The sequence below is a fragment of the Teleopsis dalmanni genome, chromosome 2 (genome assembly GCF_002237135.1).
Source record: "Teleopsis dalmanni isolate 2A chromosome 2, ASM223713v2, whole genome shotgun sequence".
Lineage (NCBI taxonomy): Eukaryota > Metazoa > Arthropoda > Insecta > Diptera > Diopsidae > Teleopsis > Teleopsis dalmanni.
In genome coordinates, this window is record NC_051847.1 from 134599257 (window position 1) to 134621958 (window position 22702).

Sequence of the window (22702 nt, forward strand, 5' to 3'; positions counted from 1 at the left end):
TACTTTGCATGTTAGTTAAGAGAGTCGCAATATTATATATTGTAACATATTATAATGTATATTGTATTGTGAATCATTTTACAGTTCATTGGAAGTGTAAGGTGAGTGCAGACTGAAACTGATTAACACTACAAGTCCACAATATGGGTGCTGACAGGGCACTACATTTTAGAAAGAAAAGCAACTTCACTATAGACTTTGATAGGATTATAGCTTTGTTGTTGAATAAAAAACTGCACTTCTCATGTGTCAGTATCCTTAATTAACTTAAACAAGATACGTTTTCGGATCTCTTTTATTTCAAGCCCAACATAGTTGTCATTATTAGGAATATTGTCCCTAATAGGAGTATTATCCCTAGGGATAATAAAAATTAGGAATATTGTCCCTAATAGAGGATAAAGTTTGTTAAGGGACTGTAGTTAGATTTCTTTTACTTGAATATACGTGTGTAAAATGCTTCAGACTTCTACCTTTAAAATGACACTTCAGCGCTGACAGACGTAAAGTACATTACTTGCGTTCAAGTGAGCTTTCACTTCAACCTTATCCAACTTATTAGGACAAGAATTAATGGATGTATTATTAATTATAAATTTAATTGTGTGTTTAATTATTACTAATTTTTTTTCTCTTTGATTTTTTGAAAAATAGACACGACTTACTTTTGTATTCAGGTTCATTGTATGTCTGAAATGTGAAAAACTCAAACAAATACTGGAGAGCATAACAGGCTAATAGCTACTTTCGACGTACCAACATAACGTGTACAATACGTCACATTAGATTGGTCATTAAGTTGTCGGCTTGCTCTTATGAGTTTTCCTTGGGACATAGGTTTTTGTTGCAACAGCATAATGTTGAGAGTAAACCTTTCTGTGCTGGGTCCCAAAATAGATATACGATTTGTGTGTCGTATACTTTTATTTTGTATATCGTATATTATTAATTTGTATATTCTTTTGATCTAAAATCCTTTTCGTTGGGTGTCAAAATAAGCGTATCGCCTGCATATCGTAAAATATTTTTTGTTAATTTTGTTAATTTTTTCTTGCCAAGAGTGGCGCGTCTTTATGACGAAAAGGAACTATTTAAAAGTTAAACGGATTCGAATAGCCTTGAAAAGATATGGACAATATTTTTAATTTATTTTTTATAATTTTTTTTAAGTAAACCTGAATTCGTTGCTAGTTTTCATTTATTTCTTATTTAATTAATTATAAATTTTATTAATTGAGTAGGCATAATTTGTTTTATAACATTTTTGGTATTCTGTAAAAAAAGTTGATTAGCAATTTGTTTTTAAGTATACTATTAATATATAAATAATTAAAAACTATTCTAATGGGCCGCAACAGAAGTTAATAAAGTATAAAAAATTGTTATATTTAAGAGTTATTTATTTAATACAAAATCATTTGGTTACGTTAAACAAATAAATTATAAAAAATTCATTATAGCTACATTTTGCACATACAATATAAAATACAATACGTGGAAAAAATTGGTAAAAACATTATTTTAATAAATATTTTATAAATAGCTTAATTAATTAAGTACTAAATGCATTAAAATTAATTTTCACACATATTTAACAATACACAAACACATATTAAGCACTTTAAACATTTATATAAATTTATATAAATTTTTTCAAAGCCTAACGTTTTTTTAAGAATATTTCAACTAATATTTTAAACTTTAAATATTAAAAATATGCAAATTTCCTGCAAGTGCACAGTTGACCCAGGGCCACAAACACGTCTGCGGAAGCCGAAATTGGCTGTCAACCGATTGAAATTGATTTAATTTTTACTTATGCCTGAAATGTCAATATTAACATTTTAAATCGAATTTTTAAATTGAAGTTTTAAGTTTTGGCTGTGATGTCAGGAGCACAAAATATTGGACATTGCCTTGGAGAAAATCAATTTAAAATTGAATTTAAAATTTTATTCACATATATGTCTTTTCGTTTGTCTGTTTAGGATAATTTACTAAAATATTTTTGACCTACAGATTACACATTTTTAACTTTAAACTCATATCGGAACTGATTTTGAGTTGTTGAGTTACTCTTGACAGCTAAGAGCATTTCAACCTCGGAACATGGCCATATGGTTTGGCGGTGGTTTCTTGCAGATACGTCGACATGTCAAACGCCAAAATGCGGTACGAAAGTCCGGATTGTAGAATGCATAGATAAATGGATTGATAGCGCTATTAACCCAACCCACCCAAGTTAGAAATGTCGTTATGCCCTGCAGTACAGCAGCTGGCGGCAGGAATGGTATGAGTAAATAATAGACAAAAAATGGTAACCAGCATGCGATGAAGCCGCCCATAACCATTGTCAATGTTTTGGCAGTTTTTGTGTCACGTTTTGTAGTGGAAACGCGCATTGGTATGCGATGATGGGATGTGTTGTGCTGGTGGGTGTGCATGTGCCCATGTTGCTGTTGTGAGTTTTGCTGCCCTCGTACTTGATTAATTTTAGCAACTTGTGCCATTGGTAATGATGTAAGACATGTCTCAGAATATGAAGCAGTATTTTCAAGATATTGAAATTTTTGCATTGGCAAGGATGCAGCACGTTTTTCGCTTACTGCAACGCCTACTGGTGTCGTGTGTATGCAAGGTCCGCCATATTTGCAACTAACTGCAGAACAATGTATAAGCGATGAGAGACGAGAGACCTCAACTAATTCATAAAATGAAGCTTGATGAGGCATAGCAGTCTCAGTAATGTAATTCTTATTGCATTTGCTACATTTGAGACTGTTATTCTTACTTCCACTGGTCCAACGCATTTTGAATGAAGGAAATTTCGGTGTGGCACATTGGAAATGTTCGGATTCTGATAAGAAATTATCGAAATCAATTTCATGATCTGCTGTTCGTTCAGAGTTCTGAAATCAAAATAAATTACTATTTAATACGATTCATAATAAAAATGCAAAATATATATAATTTTGAAAAAATAAAATTTTGAATAAATAGTTGAACAGAAGCAAAATTATTACAATTTAATAAAATAAATTTTTTAACGGTGTTGCAAAAAAAAGAATATAATTTCGAAGCTATCAAAATTGAATTTCACTTTACGATGTAATTGTTTATTATTAATTGATTTATTACGACTCATCAAAGAAATGTATTTTGTCTTATAATTGCTAGTTCCTTTTTAAAGTATTATATTCCCTTATTCGCTGAAGTTTCACAGTATTGTTAAAAAAAGCTAGCAGGTTCATTATAGATGAGAAGATCTCGATGAAGCTTAAGTGAAAAGAATGGGCAATGACTGAACTGCAAAAGGAGAGGAGATGACAAGTAGATGCTGAGAAAGACCAATTTTTCACTAAAAAAGATATAATTTCTTAGTCAACCGACAATTTTTCTATCAATGGACAAACTGAAATTAAATGACGAAAAGTTATGCATTTCAATATTTGTTTTAATCATTTTCTTCTCAGTCTATATCACAAACTTTCATTGACGACAACTTACACAAAACATAAATTTTAACATAAAAAATGCACAATCGGTCTAATATATGATAATAGAAGTTGCAGGACTCTACGAGTATGTTAAAAAACTATATGCATACTTTAAGGATGGGATACCAGCATTTTCGGAAAGCTATAGAAACGACGAAACAGTTTAACCAATATTAGTGCTCTTGTGATATTGAAAAGAGTAAAAGGATTAATAAGATATAAAAGTAAATGAAGAACTCGTTTTTTCTAGAAACAAACGAAACTGAAATAATAGTCAAAAGTAGCATACAAATAGAAATGAATAGAGAGAAAAGAGAATACAAAGAAAGAAGAGAGCGAGGAAAAACATAAAAAATTAATAATTAAATAAATAAAAACTGAGAAGAAGAAGGAACAAGATAAATGACAAGATTGTTTACTATATAAAAAAAGACAAACAAACGAGAGAAATATGAGGAACATATAATAAGCTAAAAAAGAAAATAATGAGTGTGTATAACAATAAAGAGAGAGTAAAAAAATTACAAATGTGAAAGAAAATGTAGACCAAGCAATGAAAGAAGAAGAGTATGATATAAAAGAAAAAATAGTTTATATATAACAATTTCGAGGGAAACAATAAGACGAAGATGAAAAGAAAATTTAGTTGACAGAAAATATATATGGAAACAGTATTAAAAATTGTGATTTATAGAGAGAGAGAGAGAGAGAAATGATAACTAAAAAACTTGAAGAAAAATGTTTAAAAAGACATAAGATTCTGCAAAACATAGATAACAAATTTATGTGAGTAGATCAAAGATAAATAAATCTGAAAGTAAAAAGAGTTGAACAAAATGTCATCTAATGAAACAATCAATGAATGGAAAGAAAAGGGACAACAGTGAAGAAGGTAGAAATATTTGAATTAAATAACTGTAGTTCACCTAAATAGAAAATATCAATGATGTATACATAACCGGCCAGCAACGTATGGCAAACAAGAAATTATATTCCAAACTCAGATAGAATTTAATTTAGGTATTAAGTTGTATGCCTCTTAAATATTAAATCTTTATCAAATAAGATTCAAGCACACTCATATTTGGAAAGAAAGAGTGAGTTTTTTTTAATTATGGAAGCAAAAACAAACAATGGTTTTGTGAAAGAATCTCCAACTTCAGAGAATAAAATCAAATAGGTGTATTCTTCCGTGTGTGGTTTTCTTCGCGTTTGTCTACCAACACTAGAATAAATTTATTTATAGGTGCTTATATCGCATATTGATTCTGTAAATGTGCTACATTATTGTAATAAAAAATGTAAAAACTTACAGATATTATTTCTACTCACAGTACACTTTTTATGAATATTTGTTTGAAAATGTACTTAACTATTAATATTGCACAATTATAAAGTATGCTATGTTCATATATGTACATATATATATACATGATATCATATGTGTGTTCTTTACATATAAATAAATCTGGTTATATGTACCATATTATTGATGATATTTGGGTAATACTACTTGGGTCCAACAAAGCAAGTTGAGAAAAATTTAACCCAAGAATTGCGGATGATATAAGATCTGCAGTTCTCGATAAAATAACTTTGTATACCACGCTACAGGCAACTACATCAACCGTTGTTAAAACACACTTTCGAAAAGCAATCAAACATTTTTCAAAGTGGAGGTGTTAAATATTTCTAAATGCACTGGTCTCTTCAAAATGAGTTGAAATAAATCAATAATAAAATAAGACAATGCCAACACAATTCGAAATTCGCCTTTATTCCTTCAAGAATTGCACAAAAAAAAAATTGTTATAATTACTTTTACGTAGTTTTTACTATATTTATATAAGAGGTAGAAGGATTCGAATAGAAAAGACAAGATAAGCATATGAAAATTAATAAAAATAAAAAGTAAATTAAATTACAAATTTAGTACAATTTCAATACTAAATTATTATTATTTCCATATTTATAAGCTTTGGGAAAGGGCTGAATTATAGTTAATGTACGTAAGTTTAGTTATTTTAGGAATTTTATTTTCTAATCGATCAATTAATCAACAATCAATTTATTTAAAAAACTATTTAATAACAATTTTTAAGTAATCAAAAATTTTGATTCATAATTATTGTTCTTTTATATTTTTTTAATGGGTTGGTTGCAGTGTCGTGTCTACAGATATCTTTCCGCTTTCTATATATAGCGATTTAACACCATTTTAATTATTGAATATTATTTGTTAAAAAGTATTAGATTTTTTGCATTTTACAAAATATTTAAAAGCTTTAAAAAGATATTTATAAAAACTTCTTTCACAACTAACCTAACAATTTCTTAAAATACAGACATGACTGCTTTCTTTTTATTTTTATTTTAATAAAAAATAAAGAAATATAATTTGTGAAACACAATTTAACAATTTAGTAAAATTGTAAAAATATTAATTAGAAAAAAAGTTTTATGGAAATGTTGTTTAGGATACGCTTCCTAAGAAGAAATTTATTATAAAAACAAAAAATTAATAATTAATTAATTTGAAGTTCACACATATTTTTTATAAATTCTTTATTTATAATCCTTTCATTTATACAAATTTGTATTTGTTATTTGTATTTGTATTCATAGAACTTCCGACGTAGTAGCATATTATATTGTATTAATATAAACAATCCATTTTATGAAAAATATTTTTAATATCTGTTCTAATCCCCAATCTGCCTCTGGTATTCGAAAATATAAAACCCATTCATCACTGAACTATGTATTTATGTAAAAAACATTTACTGAAAATGACAAGACTTACTGCATCCCGTACAATGCGCTGTCGTCGTGATGTCAGCACATAACCAATTTTCAAGTACACATACAGCATCACTGCCAGTGGAATGAAAAATGAACCCATTGCGGAAAAGATCACATATCCTTTGTTTTGATTGTAGCGACAAACTACAACACCTCCTTGACGTCGTCCTGGTTCATACCTAAGGATGGAATGCATAGAAAAATAGTAAAAAATATAAATTTTATTTATAGATATTTATTATTTTAAAAATTTATAGTATTTTATATTTTAGAAGTTATATCTATACATTTGCAACACAAAAATATGACTTTGTTTATATTTGGACTTTAAAATCAAGTAAACGCACATAAAATAAATTGGATTAAGGCTGTCATATGTATACTATTTCATAGCTTATACTTTAGTAGGATGTATGTGGAATTTTACTTAAATAATATATTTATAAGAGAAAAATATTTAAGAAAAAATTTTATTTCTTTTTTTTTTGAATTAAGATATATATGCTTTTAGCAGTATTTATAATAATAAATCATAATATTTAAAGTTTTTACAAATTTAAGAATTCCACAAAAATGCAAAAGCCTAGAATATATGAATATTCTAAAATAGTTATAATGGAATTTTAATACAATTTATTATTAGATTATTTAAAAACTATAAGGGTTTTTCTAAATACATTTTTACTTATAACAAAAATTTAAATAATTCATCATATTTAAAACATACTTACCATCCCAAATATGGAGGACAAGTGATTGATAGTGCCGTTACCCACACAATAAATATCATCATCAATGCTAACCGTTTGGAGCGACGTTTTTTGGAATATGTTAATGGCTGCGTAACTGCTAGATATCTGTATGAATAAGTTATGTTTATATTAACTGTTTATATATACAGAAAGCAAAAAATATTGTAAGCTATGGTGTGATGTGTAAAAAATGTCATTAAAAAGTAATTCAAACTTCAAAAATATTACAAAGCACACATAGATGAGGTGGCGTAATTCAACTCACAGGAGAAAATATATGCGTATGATAAAATTATATTAGTAAGCCATATGGAAAAGTTCTTTTTAGTATATATAACATAAAAATGAAAATATACTCATTACTAATAAATAATATTAAGTTTGAGTTCTGCACCTTTACTTTGATATGATGTCATTATGGAAGAAAATTATTTTTTCAGAGTTACTATTTTTACACATAGGTATTTTTTTTTCCACTCTTACACTTGCTTACTTTTATTTATTTTTCTAATTTTTTTCAACATTTTTCTAGAATCTGAACCTCCTTTAAGAATAAAATTTATGTAGTAATATACATTAATTCGTATTACCCTTTAGCAATTAACACATACATTACCTTAGCTCCATGGCATTTATTTACCATTTTACTTTCATAATTTATAACAACACCAAAGTCAACAACACAAATTTTCTAAAACAATTTAACTCTGTGAAAAACAGACCCGTATGTAGGATCTGTATGTATACACTACGAAGTAGCCGTAGAATGAAGTATGTACTACGTAGCGTATACTTAATTGTTTTGTATGTAGTAGCAATTAGTTGATGTGTTGTTCTTAGGAACTCATAAGGTTTCCGTTTCATGTTACTGTGTATGCACGAGTTTCATATAAAAATGTTAAGTTTGTAAATTACCTGTCCAGACTAATGGCACACAAGCTTAGAATGGAGCTAGTGCACAGCAGAATATCCAGCGAAATCCAAATATCACACAAAATCCAACCGTATCGCCATGTACCTGTGAATTATGACCGCAAGAGCAAGGTTAGCAAATAATAAAGCAGAAGTATTTATTTTTTTATTTTATTTTTAAGTTTGAATTTATTGTGAGATGAAAATTTAGTTTTTTATTAGAAAAATTGACCAAATGAAAATTTTAAATTGTAATAATATAAGTAACCTTTCAAGCTCTCAACTAAATAAAAGAAAGTTTAATCATTTAATTATTAAACAGAGTTTAAGATATGCTATTCTACTGAAAAGAGCTTCTAATAACCATAAATTAAATTCTGTAAAAATTTTTATTAAGCTTGATAATTGGGTGAGGTCTGTATAGGAGAGAAACTGAACCCCATAAACAAGCATAAATGACACACATTCTTTTAAAGTTTTTATAAAGCTGAAAATGCACTAACATCTGACTATATGTGGTCTCCGAACAGTAATAACACTCTAACATTTAAGAAATGAATACAGTACTATCGAAATGCATTAAATATATTATAGTAATATTTTTTATATTTTGTGTTTTTATTACTGCAACTAAAGTAAATAGTAACTCTCTTCTACGATATCAAATGGGAGAAACTTTTTTTCAAATTCAAGGTATCGAAAAAAGTATTATATACTCACATTCTGTAAGTTTAAATTGAATCGATTTTTTATAATCTAACATTTGGTGTTCATATAGTTTTGTATTGGTTCTATTGAACCAAAAATTCAATGTATCTATGAAGTAAAACTCTATTACTGTAGTAAACGAAATCAATATGTGTTCTAAGAATATTAAGTTCAATATCTTATGTTCAGTGATTTGTAACTACTTTGTCAATTAAATTTCTGTATTTCCAGTTAACAGTGAATAGCACATTTCTCCATTTAAATATACATTTTGTATAATATGCTTTTCATCAGCAAATATCTTCGCTGTATTTTGGATCCCAGTGTTGCAGCAGCAAAAGCAATTTGTGAAATAATACTGTAATAATGTGGAAATTTCAACAACATCTTTGCTATAAGAAGACTGAGTACAAAAAAAAACAAACAAACTTTTTTGAGTGAAAACGTAAGAAGATTTCTTTAAACTTCTTGCAAAAGAAAGTTGTAAGATAGTTTAAGAGGAATAAACACTACAACTGAAACTTGAGAGGGTTAAGTATTTAATGAATATTAAGTCGCACCGTGCGATAATATAACAGTTGCTCTTATACGTTACACTATTATGCATCCACTTTGATCTTCTTTATAATTAAACATGTTATATCTTGCTTTACACCGAAGTTTTATCTTATCTTGTCTTCTCTTAAAAATTATCAAATAAGTTCAACTTTAATTGTTAATATTTTTGTCAAATGTGACTCGTCATATGACAAAAAGAAACTATAAGTTAGAAGTGTTCGAACAGTAATGAAGAGACAACAACAATAAATTTTAATTAATTTTAGTAAAATTTTTGTTGTTGTTTCTTCATTACTGTTTAAACCCCGTTATTTTTCTGATAGTATTGATTACTTTAGAAACATATGAACTTTAATATTTTTCTGTTAGTATTGATTATAATAGTACTTTATTACAGACAATTCACAGATAATTCGGAAAATATCTTTACAACATGTTTTTTTTACTATTTTTAATTCCTTTGATTTCCGATTTTCTTACTATTTTTAATTCCTTTGATTTCCGATTTCACCACGATTGTGGTGAAATTGATCTAGTATAATTCTGTCATTAAGACCAAATTGGTTAACTGATGAGTTTCATTTCTTTCTCAATAAATTATTATATTCTGCAAATGTTTCCAGGAAATTAAATTCCATGGACATCATTTAAAAAAAATTTAAGAATTTAAAAAAACTACTGGTGTAAGTTTTGGACTTAAATTTATTTGCAATATGTCTTTAATACATTATTCGACTTTTATAGGATTACAGTCATAACGTCTGAGTATAACCTCAGTTTTAATATAATTAAATAAAGCAGGATTTTACTCTCTAAGACCAACTATAAATTTGACTTCTCTAAATATTTCAAGATGATAAGAAATTCTAAAGTAAGCCCATGGATTTAATAGATTAATATTTTAAAACTATAATGATGTTGATATTTACTTTCAAACAATTTAGTTTTTTAAGTGTAAAAGAAATTTGTAAGAATTTCAAACTGATTATTTGATTGTTTTCTTGAAGATATGAGAATCAGGTGTATAATTTTACTTATAAGCACAATTAAAATATCATTGACATTGTGAAATATACAATTTTTTAAACTCGGAGAAACCCCAACTTTTATTATAGGCATTATGATAATGCACTTAAACTAATTCTGCCTAAAACATTATTTCTAACAACAAGTGCACTACAACTTTTTCCAATGCTGTTATAAACCTTTCAGTAAAAAATTTAGAAAGTAATTAAATTTTTTGAAATCATGTTGTTTTCCTCAAAATTCTCTATAGCAGGAACTGTTTTTTAAAATGCAATCGACAAACGATTGAATCTTTCGAATCTTAACTCACTCGCTATGTAGTGCTTTTTTCATCGAAGTAACAGTCTGGCTCACTTTAGTTATATTTTGGTCTAGAATTAATTTATCACCGCCAGGTACATCAGTGTATATCCACTGGAATGTTAAACCATTCACTATGAAACCATTTCTTCTTCAAGTCAGCATTTAAGAATCACTTTTAATTGGAACGTGTCTTTTGTGATCTTATAGAATATTCTTAAAGTGATTCAAACCGAAACGTGTGGTTACTCACATCTACAGAGCAGCTTTCAAAACTATTTTGCTATAGATATTACTGTAGGTCGTACAAAAACCATTGAAGGGTTGAAGTTCACCTTTGACGTGGCCATCCAAACCATTACAAATTGCAGTGCGTGACTTGTCTTGATCAAATCTTGCTTGTTTTCTTTTTTACAAATTATTCATTTGGGAAGTTTTTCGTATCAGTGAAGACAACATTCGGCAATGGGTAACATTCGGACAAGCTCAATAGCTTCATTGCTCTATGGACCTAAAATTGTTTTAAATCGGTGAAATGGAATCCTTTTCGAGACTAATACGTAAGATTTTACCTTCAGCTCGTTTTTGAGTAGTTGTTCCACTGCTATTTTTAATATGTTCCACTGCAAAGCTTTTTATTTCACACTGTAGATAAAATTTCATTCAATACGGACCATTTTTCTAACCACTTCTGTTAGAGATACGAAGTTCTTCTGTCCACTGCAACAGAAGTTTACAACACTGGCAGTTTTGTTACAACGCACTAAGGTTCAAGAAATGAAAATTTAATATACATTAAGATGCTGTAAACCTCTAACAAGATAAAATTGTGATTTTGCTTATTAATCATTGATTTTTAAAGAGATTTTATTACCATGCTATAATATTTCAATTCAAGCAAGAACAAACATTTTCTAAGTATTCAAATGCAAATGAATATTTTCACCATATTCGATGGCATTAAAAATAGGTCTGTAGGAACTTTCCGCATGATTGATATTCTGTTTGCTCATGACTTACTTGAAAAGTTCATGACTTATTTATTTGATATTCTGACAAAACATTTAAAACCTTATAAAATAATACACTGTATTGCTTAAACATCTATTAGAAAAATATATTATTGCACTCTTTGTATTCATTGGACATTGCGATTAATATCCTCAGATTTTCCGTTTCATTCCAATTGTTCTTAGATCAGATTAGATTTTTAAAGAGTTGTGAACTTATCATCACTTCACTGCATTTTTAGAGGATTATTGTGACAATTCCACTCTAATTCCATAGGCGAGTAGTAGTTAAAAATGCCATTATGTCCTTTGAGAAGATGTTGTCTAATTCCGTTATAAGTGGATAGGCAGTTGATAAGTACCGAAGTCTGAGTTTAGCGAGATTATCATAGTGACACAAAATTGTTCCTAACATGTCACTCTGCGACTTGAGTGCAAAATTAATTTTTAATGTGATTCAAGAACCTCATTCCTGAAGAAAAGATTAGCTTTGTCATATTGTTTCGATGAACTCATTTTAATATGACGTATTGTATTGCAAAAATTTGTTTAAAATTTTCTAGTCTACAAGCTCATTTGTTTAGACTGATGTTTATAGCTTGTTTATAATTTTATAATTAATTCCGTGGTTGTGTGTATTTTCAACACAAATCTTTGAAAAACTTGTATGATAAAAAATTTTATAAGATTGGCTAGCATATGTGTGATCAATAATATATTTTACCTGTAGAAATGACTTCATATTCTATTAGTTGATTGACTTTAAAAAATTCTCTAAGCTTTTATACATAAATAAAGTATATTGTTTGTTAATAATTTATTAATTAATTTTAAAGTTTAATGTAATAAAAAATATATCGATTCTTACAGTTTATCTATAAAAACTGTGGATCAGTTTATTGTAATCTTAATTAAGCATTCTAAAATGTTTTTATTTATCATAAATAACATCTAACATAAATAAATGCAATAATAAATGATAGTTTTAATGCATGAAATTATCTTCAATTAAGTGGAAAATTGCTTGGAAGTACATTGAAATGAACCAATCATCACAGCCAATTGAACATTTGAGCACAGTAATCAAACTCACATTTTCTGTAATAATTTTATTGCAAATTAAAATAAATTAAATTTTAAATTTTGGGCTTGCATTAAATTCGTAAGAAAATGTATCTCACTTTTTCTCATTCTGAATACTTTCTCCATGTATGCAAGTCTGTAGCATATTTTCTTGTGGTTTGTGTTGTGTTATTTTTTTTCGTGTAATAAAAGTTTTTGCTTACACAAGCAATATATTTTGGAAACAATTTGTACTTTGGCAGTTTTACTTTAGAACAAAGTTTATAAATACATGACTTTATTTCTCTTTTGAACTCTGCTTTTCAGATATACTACTTTTGGTTATCATGGCTTTGTTTTGTTGGTCAATACTTGTACTGTAACATAAATTTTCACACTTTCGCTAGCGCATTTATCCTTTAAATATTACAGATGGTATACATTTTCAACGTATCAAATAAATAAAGAAAATTAGCAGAAAGTTTTAGTAGTGAAATATGATACTCGAAATGGTTCACATAAACAAGAGTTTGGAAATAATGCTAATACGTTTTTATTCATTAGTTTAGATTAAGTTTAAATACCAGTAATGTCAGGGGAATACCAGCACAAATTATGTATATTTTTACAGCAAATCAAATAGTCAATAGTCCTGTTGGCAATACCATTAAAGAGTTCACTAACTGTTAAATACTGTTACCGGGTTCAGATTTAAGCATTTACCACTCATTTACCACTTACATTAACAGTGTTAATGTAAGAGTATTCCTTTATTGAATTAATCAACCACATTGCCCTTTTCTATACTCTGAGGTGTAAATAGCTCTAATAATGTTATTCTCTTTGTTTCAAAGTGAAAATAATTTAAAAATCCACTCTACATAGAAACTTTTGTAATTGCAAATTAGTTATTATTGCTTTGACCAAAAAACATTTATTTTTTACTCTAACGTTTATAGAGTAAACTTCAATTTAACTTTGAATAGCTTTTAATTGTAAATAAAATTGGGCTAAATTTTTTTTGTACATTTAGTATTTACTAAGCCAACGTAAAAAGTGAGTCTATCAACGACTGACTCTGCACTTAATGACCCAATACACTAATCGGTTGAAGTGCAGAGACCGTATAGTGGTAAATAAAAGCAATCAATATTATTGCAGTAAATGGACATAGTATCGATATAAAAGAAAAGAGTTTTGCTGAAATGAAAATCAACAACAGAAATTGGGATACTTACCAACAACATAGAGTATAACAGCGGGTGGCATAACGCACGTGCCCACAAGCCAATCTGTAATCGCTAGATTCATCACAAAACAATTGGTAACCGTACGTAAGCGACGAGTTGTCAGAACGGCCAATATCACAAGAGTATTGCCAACCACAGTCAACAATATCAACAACAGAAATAGCGATACACAGAAAACCTTTGGCCAGGCCATGCCAATCAAATACGAGTCTACAGATGGTGGTTGCGTTGTTGATATTTGTGTAGTCATCCCATTGCCGAGAGCTTCCATATTACTGGAATTCAATTGTATAAAACCGATTGCATTTGTTAAAAGATTGTTGATTGTTTGTGTTGTTGATATATTAGCTGTTGTTTCCAATGCCATTGTTGCTGCTGTTGTGGCTGCAATTATTCTAGTTTGATGTGTTTCCGTATGTATTCCTGTTCCTATTCCTATTCCCCTTGCAGTTGTGTTTGCAGTTGCTGTTGATATTGATATTGTCGGTGCTGCTGTTGCTGCTGTTGATGCTGTTGTTGCCTCAATATGAGTTAGTGACTGCATCAGTAGCTCATATAATGTTGGCGTTAATTCTGGTATAGCATTTCCATCGACAATGGCATTTTTAAAATTTGTGAAATTCGTATTTGAGTTTTTAGAATCTTTTGGTGTCAAAGTGGCAGCAATTAACTTGTAAGGACTCATTGATGCTGCTTTTGTTGTGCCAACAGTAACAGCTCTTGTTGTCGTTGCTGTAGCAATTGATATTGTCGCTGTTATGGTATTTATTGCTGTTGTTAACTTGGCAGCCACTGTGTCGTTATATGAGTTCGGCAACATTCCTGCTTTTACATTGTTTCAATTTTGTTTTATCATTTTTTTTCCTTTTATATGTGCTGTTATTTATATTGTTTGTTTTGTTTTATCGAAGTCTGGCGTTTTATTTATTGTTTTTTACATTTTTGGCTACTTTTAATTGACTTCTGTACAGCGTTTCCATATTCTGTAGGCGTTTAAATGTGCTAAAAATAAAATATCAAAGAAAAATATTATTATAAAAAATAGCTCAAAATAATTTTGGGAAATTTTATTAATTTTCACACTTTCGCAGTTGATTTGCACATTTCGCAGTTTCATATTTTATCACTGGACTTCATACCCACAAACTTTCACACACAGTGACTTAACACTTGTGACCGTGTGCTATTATTTTCAATTAAAATAATGACGTGCGAATAACACTCCTTTTTCATGCATACACTCACTCACACCAACTACTCGTTGCGTCAAAGCTATTTGTACTCAATTTTGAGTTACATTACCAATGCCAGAATGAGTCATACTGTCCTAATGGTGTCAATATAAAAATTAGCATATTTAAGCGTGATTTTTCTTTATTTATAAACATATGATATTATTTAAAGAGGTCTTTCCTCAGGTTGTTAATTAACTTTATAATTTGTTGCAAAATGGAAGAGTTGAGTTTCTTTTAAATATAGTATTTTTATACTTTTATAAATTACGTGTTTAACTTCAATAGAAAGAGAGAAGTAATAATAGTGATAATATATTTAACCCTTTTTTGTATAATTCTAATTAACTCTTTATTTATACTTACAAATCCTTAATTAAACTAAAAAAAAAAATTTAGTTGATTTAACCAAATTTTAACAAAATCTAATGTCAAAATATTCTTACTCCACGCAACATGTTGGTTCAACCATACCACATGTTGGTTTTCATATCTTCTTTACCACTTGATCTAAAATTTTTCTAACAAAATGAACAGGTCAATTTAACTAGTATGTGGTTAAAGCATAGTTTTCTGAGTGTATAAATAATTATTAAATATACTTTAACTAAGTACCATTTTCTATTTACTTTAAATATTGTTTAATATCGTAAATTTATTCTGCGTAACAACAAAAGAGCTACCAGGTAGCTATAAATAGTTGGACGTCATATTCAATGAAAGGAATATTACGATAAACACTCTACAGAACAGAATTCAAGCTGGTGAAAAAACTTACTATGGGCTGAAGAGATTGATGGCAAGTTTTTCTAACAGATATAATTGCTATAATAGAAACTATAACTTGTTTGCAATTAGATAATACATTAAAAGGGAACATAGAAACATATGAAACAGCTGGGCTATGCACATTTAAACAAATAGTCAATAGTCTAAATATATATTTTCTCTAAACTTACAGTTACTAAACTGTATTAAATTTATTGGCATACTGTCAACCAAAGTTGACAGCATAGGTGTAAAGACTGATTTTTCAAAATTTGCATAGCAGTTTTTATATATCAAACACAATGGGTTTGTTGAGTTTTTTTTTCATTTCATAAAAGATACGCTTCTAAAAATGGCAAAAATCCAAAATTCCCAGGAGAAAATTAAGTTTTTTGGTGGTTCAAAATAAGTAAATCATGCTCCAAATAAGTAAACATCAAAAAAGGAATGAAAAATAATATAAAAATTCGTCATTGAAATTATGCGTCATTGAAATGATTTAAAATATAATTTTTAGAGTATTATTAATAATATGAGAAGTGGTGAGCTAAAAGAAGCAATTGATTAAAAATAAAAAACCCTAAAAGCGTAATATTTTTAAAAATCCAGTATATCTTATGTGTATACATATATATATCTTAACAGATATGATTTAAAACTAGTGAACTAATTAGTTTAAACAAAGCACCTTTTAAAAAATAACCATGAATAATGTTTATTTCTTAGTTATATTGAATTAATATATTCAACCTCACATCATTTAAATAACGTCTATATGAAAATCTCAATCTCAAAAAATTATAGCCAATAATTTTGTATCTGTCACATTGATTTCTAAACAAGATTAATTAAAATTCTTTAAATTTATTCTTATTTTTGTCTTCATTTTGATTTGAACCTTACAACCTCACTAAAAATAACTTATTTGCGTCCTTTGCAAATATGTCCTGATGGCAGTTAGTCAAGTTCTTATTTTTAGAAATTAGTTATTTATGCTGCACGTTCCGGCTATTTATACATTACCTCAGAGTAACATTTAAGGTTCAAAGACCTTTAAATTATAGGCCATTATTAATACAAATGAGCACGCAAGAAACTGTTAAAATGATGAAATAATTTAATAACATTTACATACTGTCGTTTCAAAAAAAAATGAAAAAGAATCCAAAAAAAATTTTAATTATATATTTTCTATATTAATTTAATTTCCTTGAAAAATTTTCTCAAATAACACATTCTTCAAATGTGTTTTGTGTATTTAAATTCACAAATAAAGTAGAAATTACATTACCATTTGGACTATAAGTCCAAATTAATAAAATTATAATAAAACAATATTAAATAAAGCATTTGTGTATACAGCAATATAAAACTAATATTTAAGTTAATTCATAACTTAAATTATTTAAAATTCATTTATTAAGTTCACTGCAAATTAATAAATTTTTATTTTATTATTATTCGTAGTATTACTCCCTCAAGAACTTAATTAATTTAAATAATTGTATTTTTTAATTAGTGTAAACAGTATTAATATTTATTACATACTGTTCCCTATCTTCATACGAAGTATTTATAAAAGTTTGCTGTTTTTAGTGTATCAGGCAAATGATGCTTATAGCACAAAAACATGGTTACAGAATGTATAGATAATGAATATTATCAATTATTAATAATATTTACACAGAAATATTTACTGTAATTACATTAAAGTTTTTTCTTTGAACTATTGGGCGAAATGGAATTCATTATATCGTAACTATTTCAAGTTGCCCACTTAAATAAATAAAAGTACCAAACTCAGTGTGATATTGTTGTATTTTTATCCAACAAATATAGTTTATATTCTATTAAATTTTATTTTTAAGTGTAAATATGCTGTTGGCTCGCTACTGGGTACAAATTACTAATTACTACCTGCCTACTGCACAATTATATAAATTAATACTTAAAATTGGAAAAACAAATTTTATTAAAATGACTGCACAAGCAATAAAAATAATTTCATTATTTCGAAACATTAATTGTTCTATTTTTGAAACGTTTACTCGTCGGCAAGATTTTTAATTAAAATTATTTCTAATTTCGTACGAATATTTTTAGCAACCAAAACATTGTATCATGAAGAATTCTCAAATAAATTGCCTACTTGCAAATTTAGATATGAGAAATTAATTTAATACGAAACTCATACTAAACTAACAAAGGCAATTACTACGAGTATTGAGTTGAAATCTCAGTTGCTTGAGTAAACAATGGGCAACGCTGCGTATACGTTATATTTGTACAATACTTTTACTCAACACTGTTTAATCAGCAGAAAATTTACATCAGCGGCTATCAATAATATTTCTTTATCACGTGCAGCACTTTGTGTATAATTAATATTTACATTCACAATAGAAAAAAATACATACTAATACCTAGAATTTAATTATAAACAATGGCTCACCATTTTGTTTATTCAATTATTATTATACGTTTTTCAACAGCAGCTATAAATCCAATATAATACGAGCAAAATTTATACAATAAGAAATTTTTGATTAAATTTTATTTTATCGAAAATATTACGATATACTTAAATACTATAATAAAGCTATTTTATGTAAAACTTTGTTTTATTTTTTATATTATACTTTGTTATCATTTAATATTAGTATTCAAGCAATATTTTCATAATACATAAATAGAAATTTTTAATTACATATTTACCAATTCATTCTTTGCAGTATGTTAATAGATACTTTTGGAGCAATAACCGATTGATATTGTTTTTATTAAATAAATACCAATTTTTAGAGCACAACTATTAATGTACAATATGAAAATAAATTCACATTGGGAAATTTTTCTTAACTTCTTGTGCACTTAATACATTATCAATAATGAAAAATATATTAATGACATTTCATCAACATATTCTTTTATTTAAACCAACCTTAGATTATTGATACTAATTATTGTTCCTAACTTTTGCATAACAAATACATATAATTATCTCTAATATATATATATATGTATTTATATATTATATTAATAATAATAGAAGTATATTGTATGTTAATAATACTTTATTTAATATTTCAATCCTAGAACTAATCTTACACGTTAATTTATGCTATTAAAAAATAAATTACAAAATATTCACACATTAAAATATTGTTAGTTATTAAACTAAAGACATGGCCCAAATGCCATAATTTTAATAGTAATTTCAAAATGTTTAAAATGGTTTTCAGAAGTTAAGTAGTTTACACAAAATAGATCTATTCTAATAATAAAAATATTATTTTATTTTTATTTTTAAGAAGTTTCGTATACAGACGTCTCGAGCATTAGTGAACTACAACACAAAAAAATTCTTCTATATTATTTTAATTAATTCAATTCTTCATTTCATTCTAATATAACACAGCAAGTGAATTTGTTCATGAACTTTCACAATTAGTTAACAGAAAACTCCAAATTTGAAGAAACAAGTTAAGTACGGCTTTAGATCAGTTAGCTAATGAACGCTGACTCTGAGTTTCAAATTTAACAGGGGTTGAGTTCAACCCTTAGTACTTATAATTTAAAATAATTATATATAACACAAAAATTCCAAGACCACTGATGATGGATATTTGGCAATACTCGAAATAGGTGCATGCTCAGCCAAAAAACCAATTAATTAAAATAATATGAAAGAATTTTTGTTGTTGTAGTTCATTGCTTTTCGAAACCTGTTTTATTTAAGTAAATAGTCACTACTGTCATAACTGAGCTTACATTACAATTAAAGAAAGGTTTTGTATAAAATTAGGTTGTATTTAGCTATCTTAATAGAGCATTAGACTTAAAGTTAGACATTAGTTGAATATTTTGACAAAACCTACAGATAAATATGCAGAAGTGTAAAAAACATGTGTAGAATTTGTATCTGATTTTTCATTCATTATGTTTAGAGATATATTTATTTGGAAAGATGATATTGTATAATAAAATACATTTCAATATGAAAAACAAAACAATATGAACTATAATTAAGAGAATACTCTAGTTTATACATTTCCTATATAATACAATAATATAATAATATAATCTGGTGACCAATTTTTTATTTTATTATTGTTTTGATTAATTGTTATTAAATAAAATGTCAAATAAAAGGGTTCGAATAGTAATGAAACTACAACAACAAAAATTTATTTTAAAATTGTTTGAAATTATTTTGCTTTATAAATAGCATTAAAGTTTAGTATTAACTATTATAGGTAATTGTGTTTATATATTATAGCTGTAGTCTATTATGTACTATAGGAAATGAATGTTTTAATAAAACAACAATCAAAAATTAACAAAACTTTAAGGTGTCAAAAACACATATCTATGTTAGTACAGCGTTGTTTCATATGTTTAAAACGTGAATCTGCGCTTCAAGTTTGGCAGGGCTTGAGTTCAACCTTTTGTATTTGGTATTGGTATTTCAAAAAATTTTATACTTAGAATTGATTAAAAAGCTATTGGTACTCTGTATTGATTTTTTATACGTTTACGTGTTGATCCAGTAAAAATATGCAAAATTTTTGATAAGCCATTATATAGAAGTCTTAAGTGTTTCAAAGAATTTTTCATTCCAGCAAAACATTTTATATATGCAACATTTGCTGCGACATATAATTGTTGAATATTTTTTATTATAAATGCATAAATTACAGCACAATAAAAGCATTATTCGTAATTTAATAATCATTGGATTATTAATTGTATTAGAGACCGTCTACTTTAAATATAATTACTGCTAAATATTATTATTATTAAGTATAATTATATATTATTGAATATTATTATTATTTCATCACAATCACATTAACCTAATTCAAAAATATAACAACTAGATATAATTAAACAAATTTTGTTAAATTTTGAATTATAAAACAATTATCTGGACAATTAAACCAATTATTGTTCTCCAACACAACTGATGATGGATATATGTCGATATCTAGAAATACTGTGTGGTCACGAGGATGCTCTTGATTAAATAATTTCATTTTTTGGATTTAGAAATTTTCTTACTATTACTCACTTTTCTATTTCAATCTTGTATTGTCATAGGAAATAAAATTCATTATAATTTCTTTACCTTTTTTATCACTTTCATTTATTAAATCATTTATTTAATCAATTTTTTTGATTTAGAAATTCAGTTATATAAAAACTATCGTAAATATATTTATATGAAACTAGGCGATATCTGATAAAACTGTATAGTCTCAAGAATGATTTTGATAAAATATTCTCATATTTGGTTTTAGAAATTTTCTCACTATTACTCATTATTCTCTTTCAAAATGGTTTTCTTGTTATAGATAATAAAATTCATAATTAAGAAAAGAAAATTTTTTTACTATGATTTGTTTTCCTTTTTTATCACTTTCATTTATTAAATCATTTATTTAATCAATTTTTTCTGATTTAGAAATTCAGTTATATAAAAACTATCGTAAATATATTTATATGAAACTAGGCGATATCTGATAAAACTGTATGGTCTCAAGGATGCTTCGGATTAAATATTCTCATATTTTGGATTTTTAAATTTTCTCACTATTACTCACTTATGTATTTCAAAAAAAATTTCTTGTCATAGAAAATAAAATTCATTGTAAGAAAAAAGAAATTTTTTTTGTTATAATTTTATTTACCTTTTTATAATTTTTTTTATTTAATCATTTATTTCTGATTAAGAATTTCAGTTATAAGAAAAGTAACATATATTTATATTAATTCACCGATTTTATTTGCATAATATATTCACAAATTTTTTTTTAGTTATTAATTTGTTATATTGTACTAATCAGATGTGTAATAATTCATAGACTGTAGTATAAAATATATATTGTATATTATATGATATGCATATTTGAATAAATTTGTTTTATTAACTTGTATTTTCAAACAATTTAATTAAATAAATTTTTAAAACTGAAATATTTTCCAATCGTACTAAATATGCACTCGATTGCGAATCCTTTTACAAAAATTTCAAATTTCACAAAATTGCAATTCACTTCAATTTCAATTTCAATTGATGAACACAACAGAAACACAATACATATTGCACTTTTATTTACAAATGATAAATTATTAAATTGTTGTGAAAAATTTTACAATCTGAATGTTGACAAAGTATCAATCAGAATTGAAATTTGTTTATGTTTCGCAAATAAACACAAAAATTATTAGCGAAAAGAAATGCCCGCAATGCAGCACCAGCCACCGAAGCAATTTCCGAAAGCAACATGTTGCTGACAACAAACGAACAACAGCAACAGCAACAAACGCTTAGAAAAATAAACAAAATTATGTCAGTTTTACGTTTTCGTATAGGTTTTGTTTATTGTTTATTTAACAAATTAAATAAGAAATATTTTTGTTAAGTTTATTTTTATTGCCATCGCTTTAATACGAAACGATTGGTTCTACACATATTCGATTTTTCAACCCGCGAAAAATATATAAAATAAATACGCGCCTGCCGATATCTAAGCTAATCGGTTGCCAGTTTCAATGAGACTGATACGCAGCAGCGCAAAAAATGCTTTGCTGATTTCTACCATTCAAAACGTTTAAGCATTTGCACTCACCGAATCACTAGAACTGTGCTGTTTGGAAAATATTTCAAATATTATAAATAAATAAAAGAAACAATTTTTCTTGGATTCGCTGGAAAAACTGTTTGCTGCAAGGTAAATTCCATACAGCACAAGTACGCGCAGCATCATCAGCAGCACCAGCAGCAGCAGCAGCAACTGTGGCAGCAGCAAATGCGGAGGCTGG

General features: G+C 27.1%; 1 protein-coding gene across 1 annotated transcript; it reads right to left on the minus strand.

Moving 5' to 3' along the window:
- Positions 1-1666: 1666 nt before the first annotated feature.
- LOC119686026 (probable G-protein coupled receptor No18) lies at positions 1667-14307 on the minus strand. Its single transcript, XM_038100484.1, has 5 exons — positions 13866-14307; positions 7967-8069; positions 7031-7156; positions 6301-6478; positions 1667-2909 (listed from the first exon to the last, which is right to left on the minus strand). Exons 1-5 carry the CDS (start codon positions 14242-14244, stop codon positions 2097-2099), a joined length of 1599 nt encoding a protein of 532 aa, XP_037956412.1. The 5' UTR covers positions 14245-14307; the 3' UTR covers positions 1667-2096.
- Positions 14308-22702: the final 8395 nt, after the last annotated feature.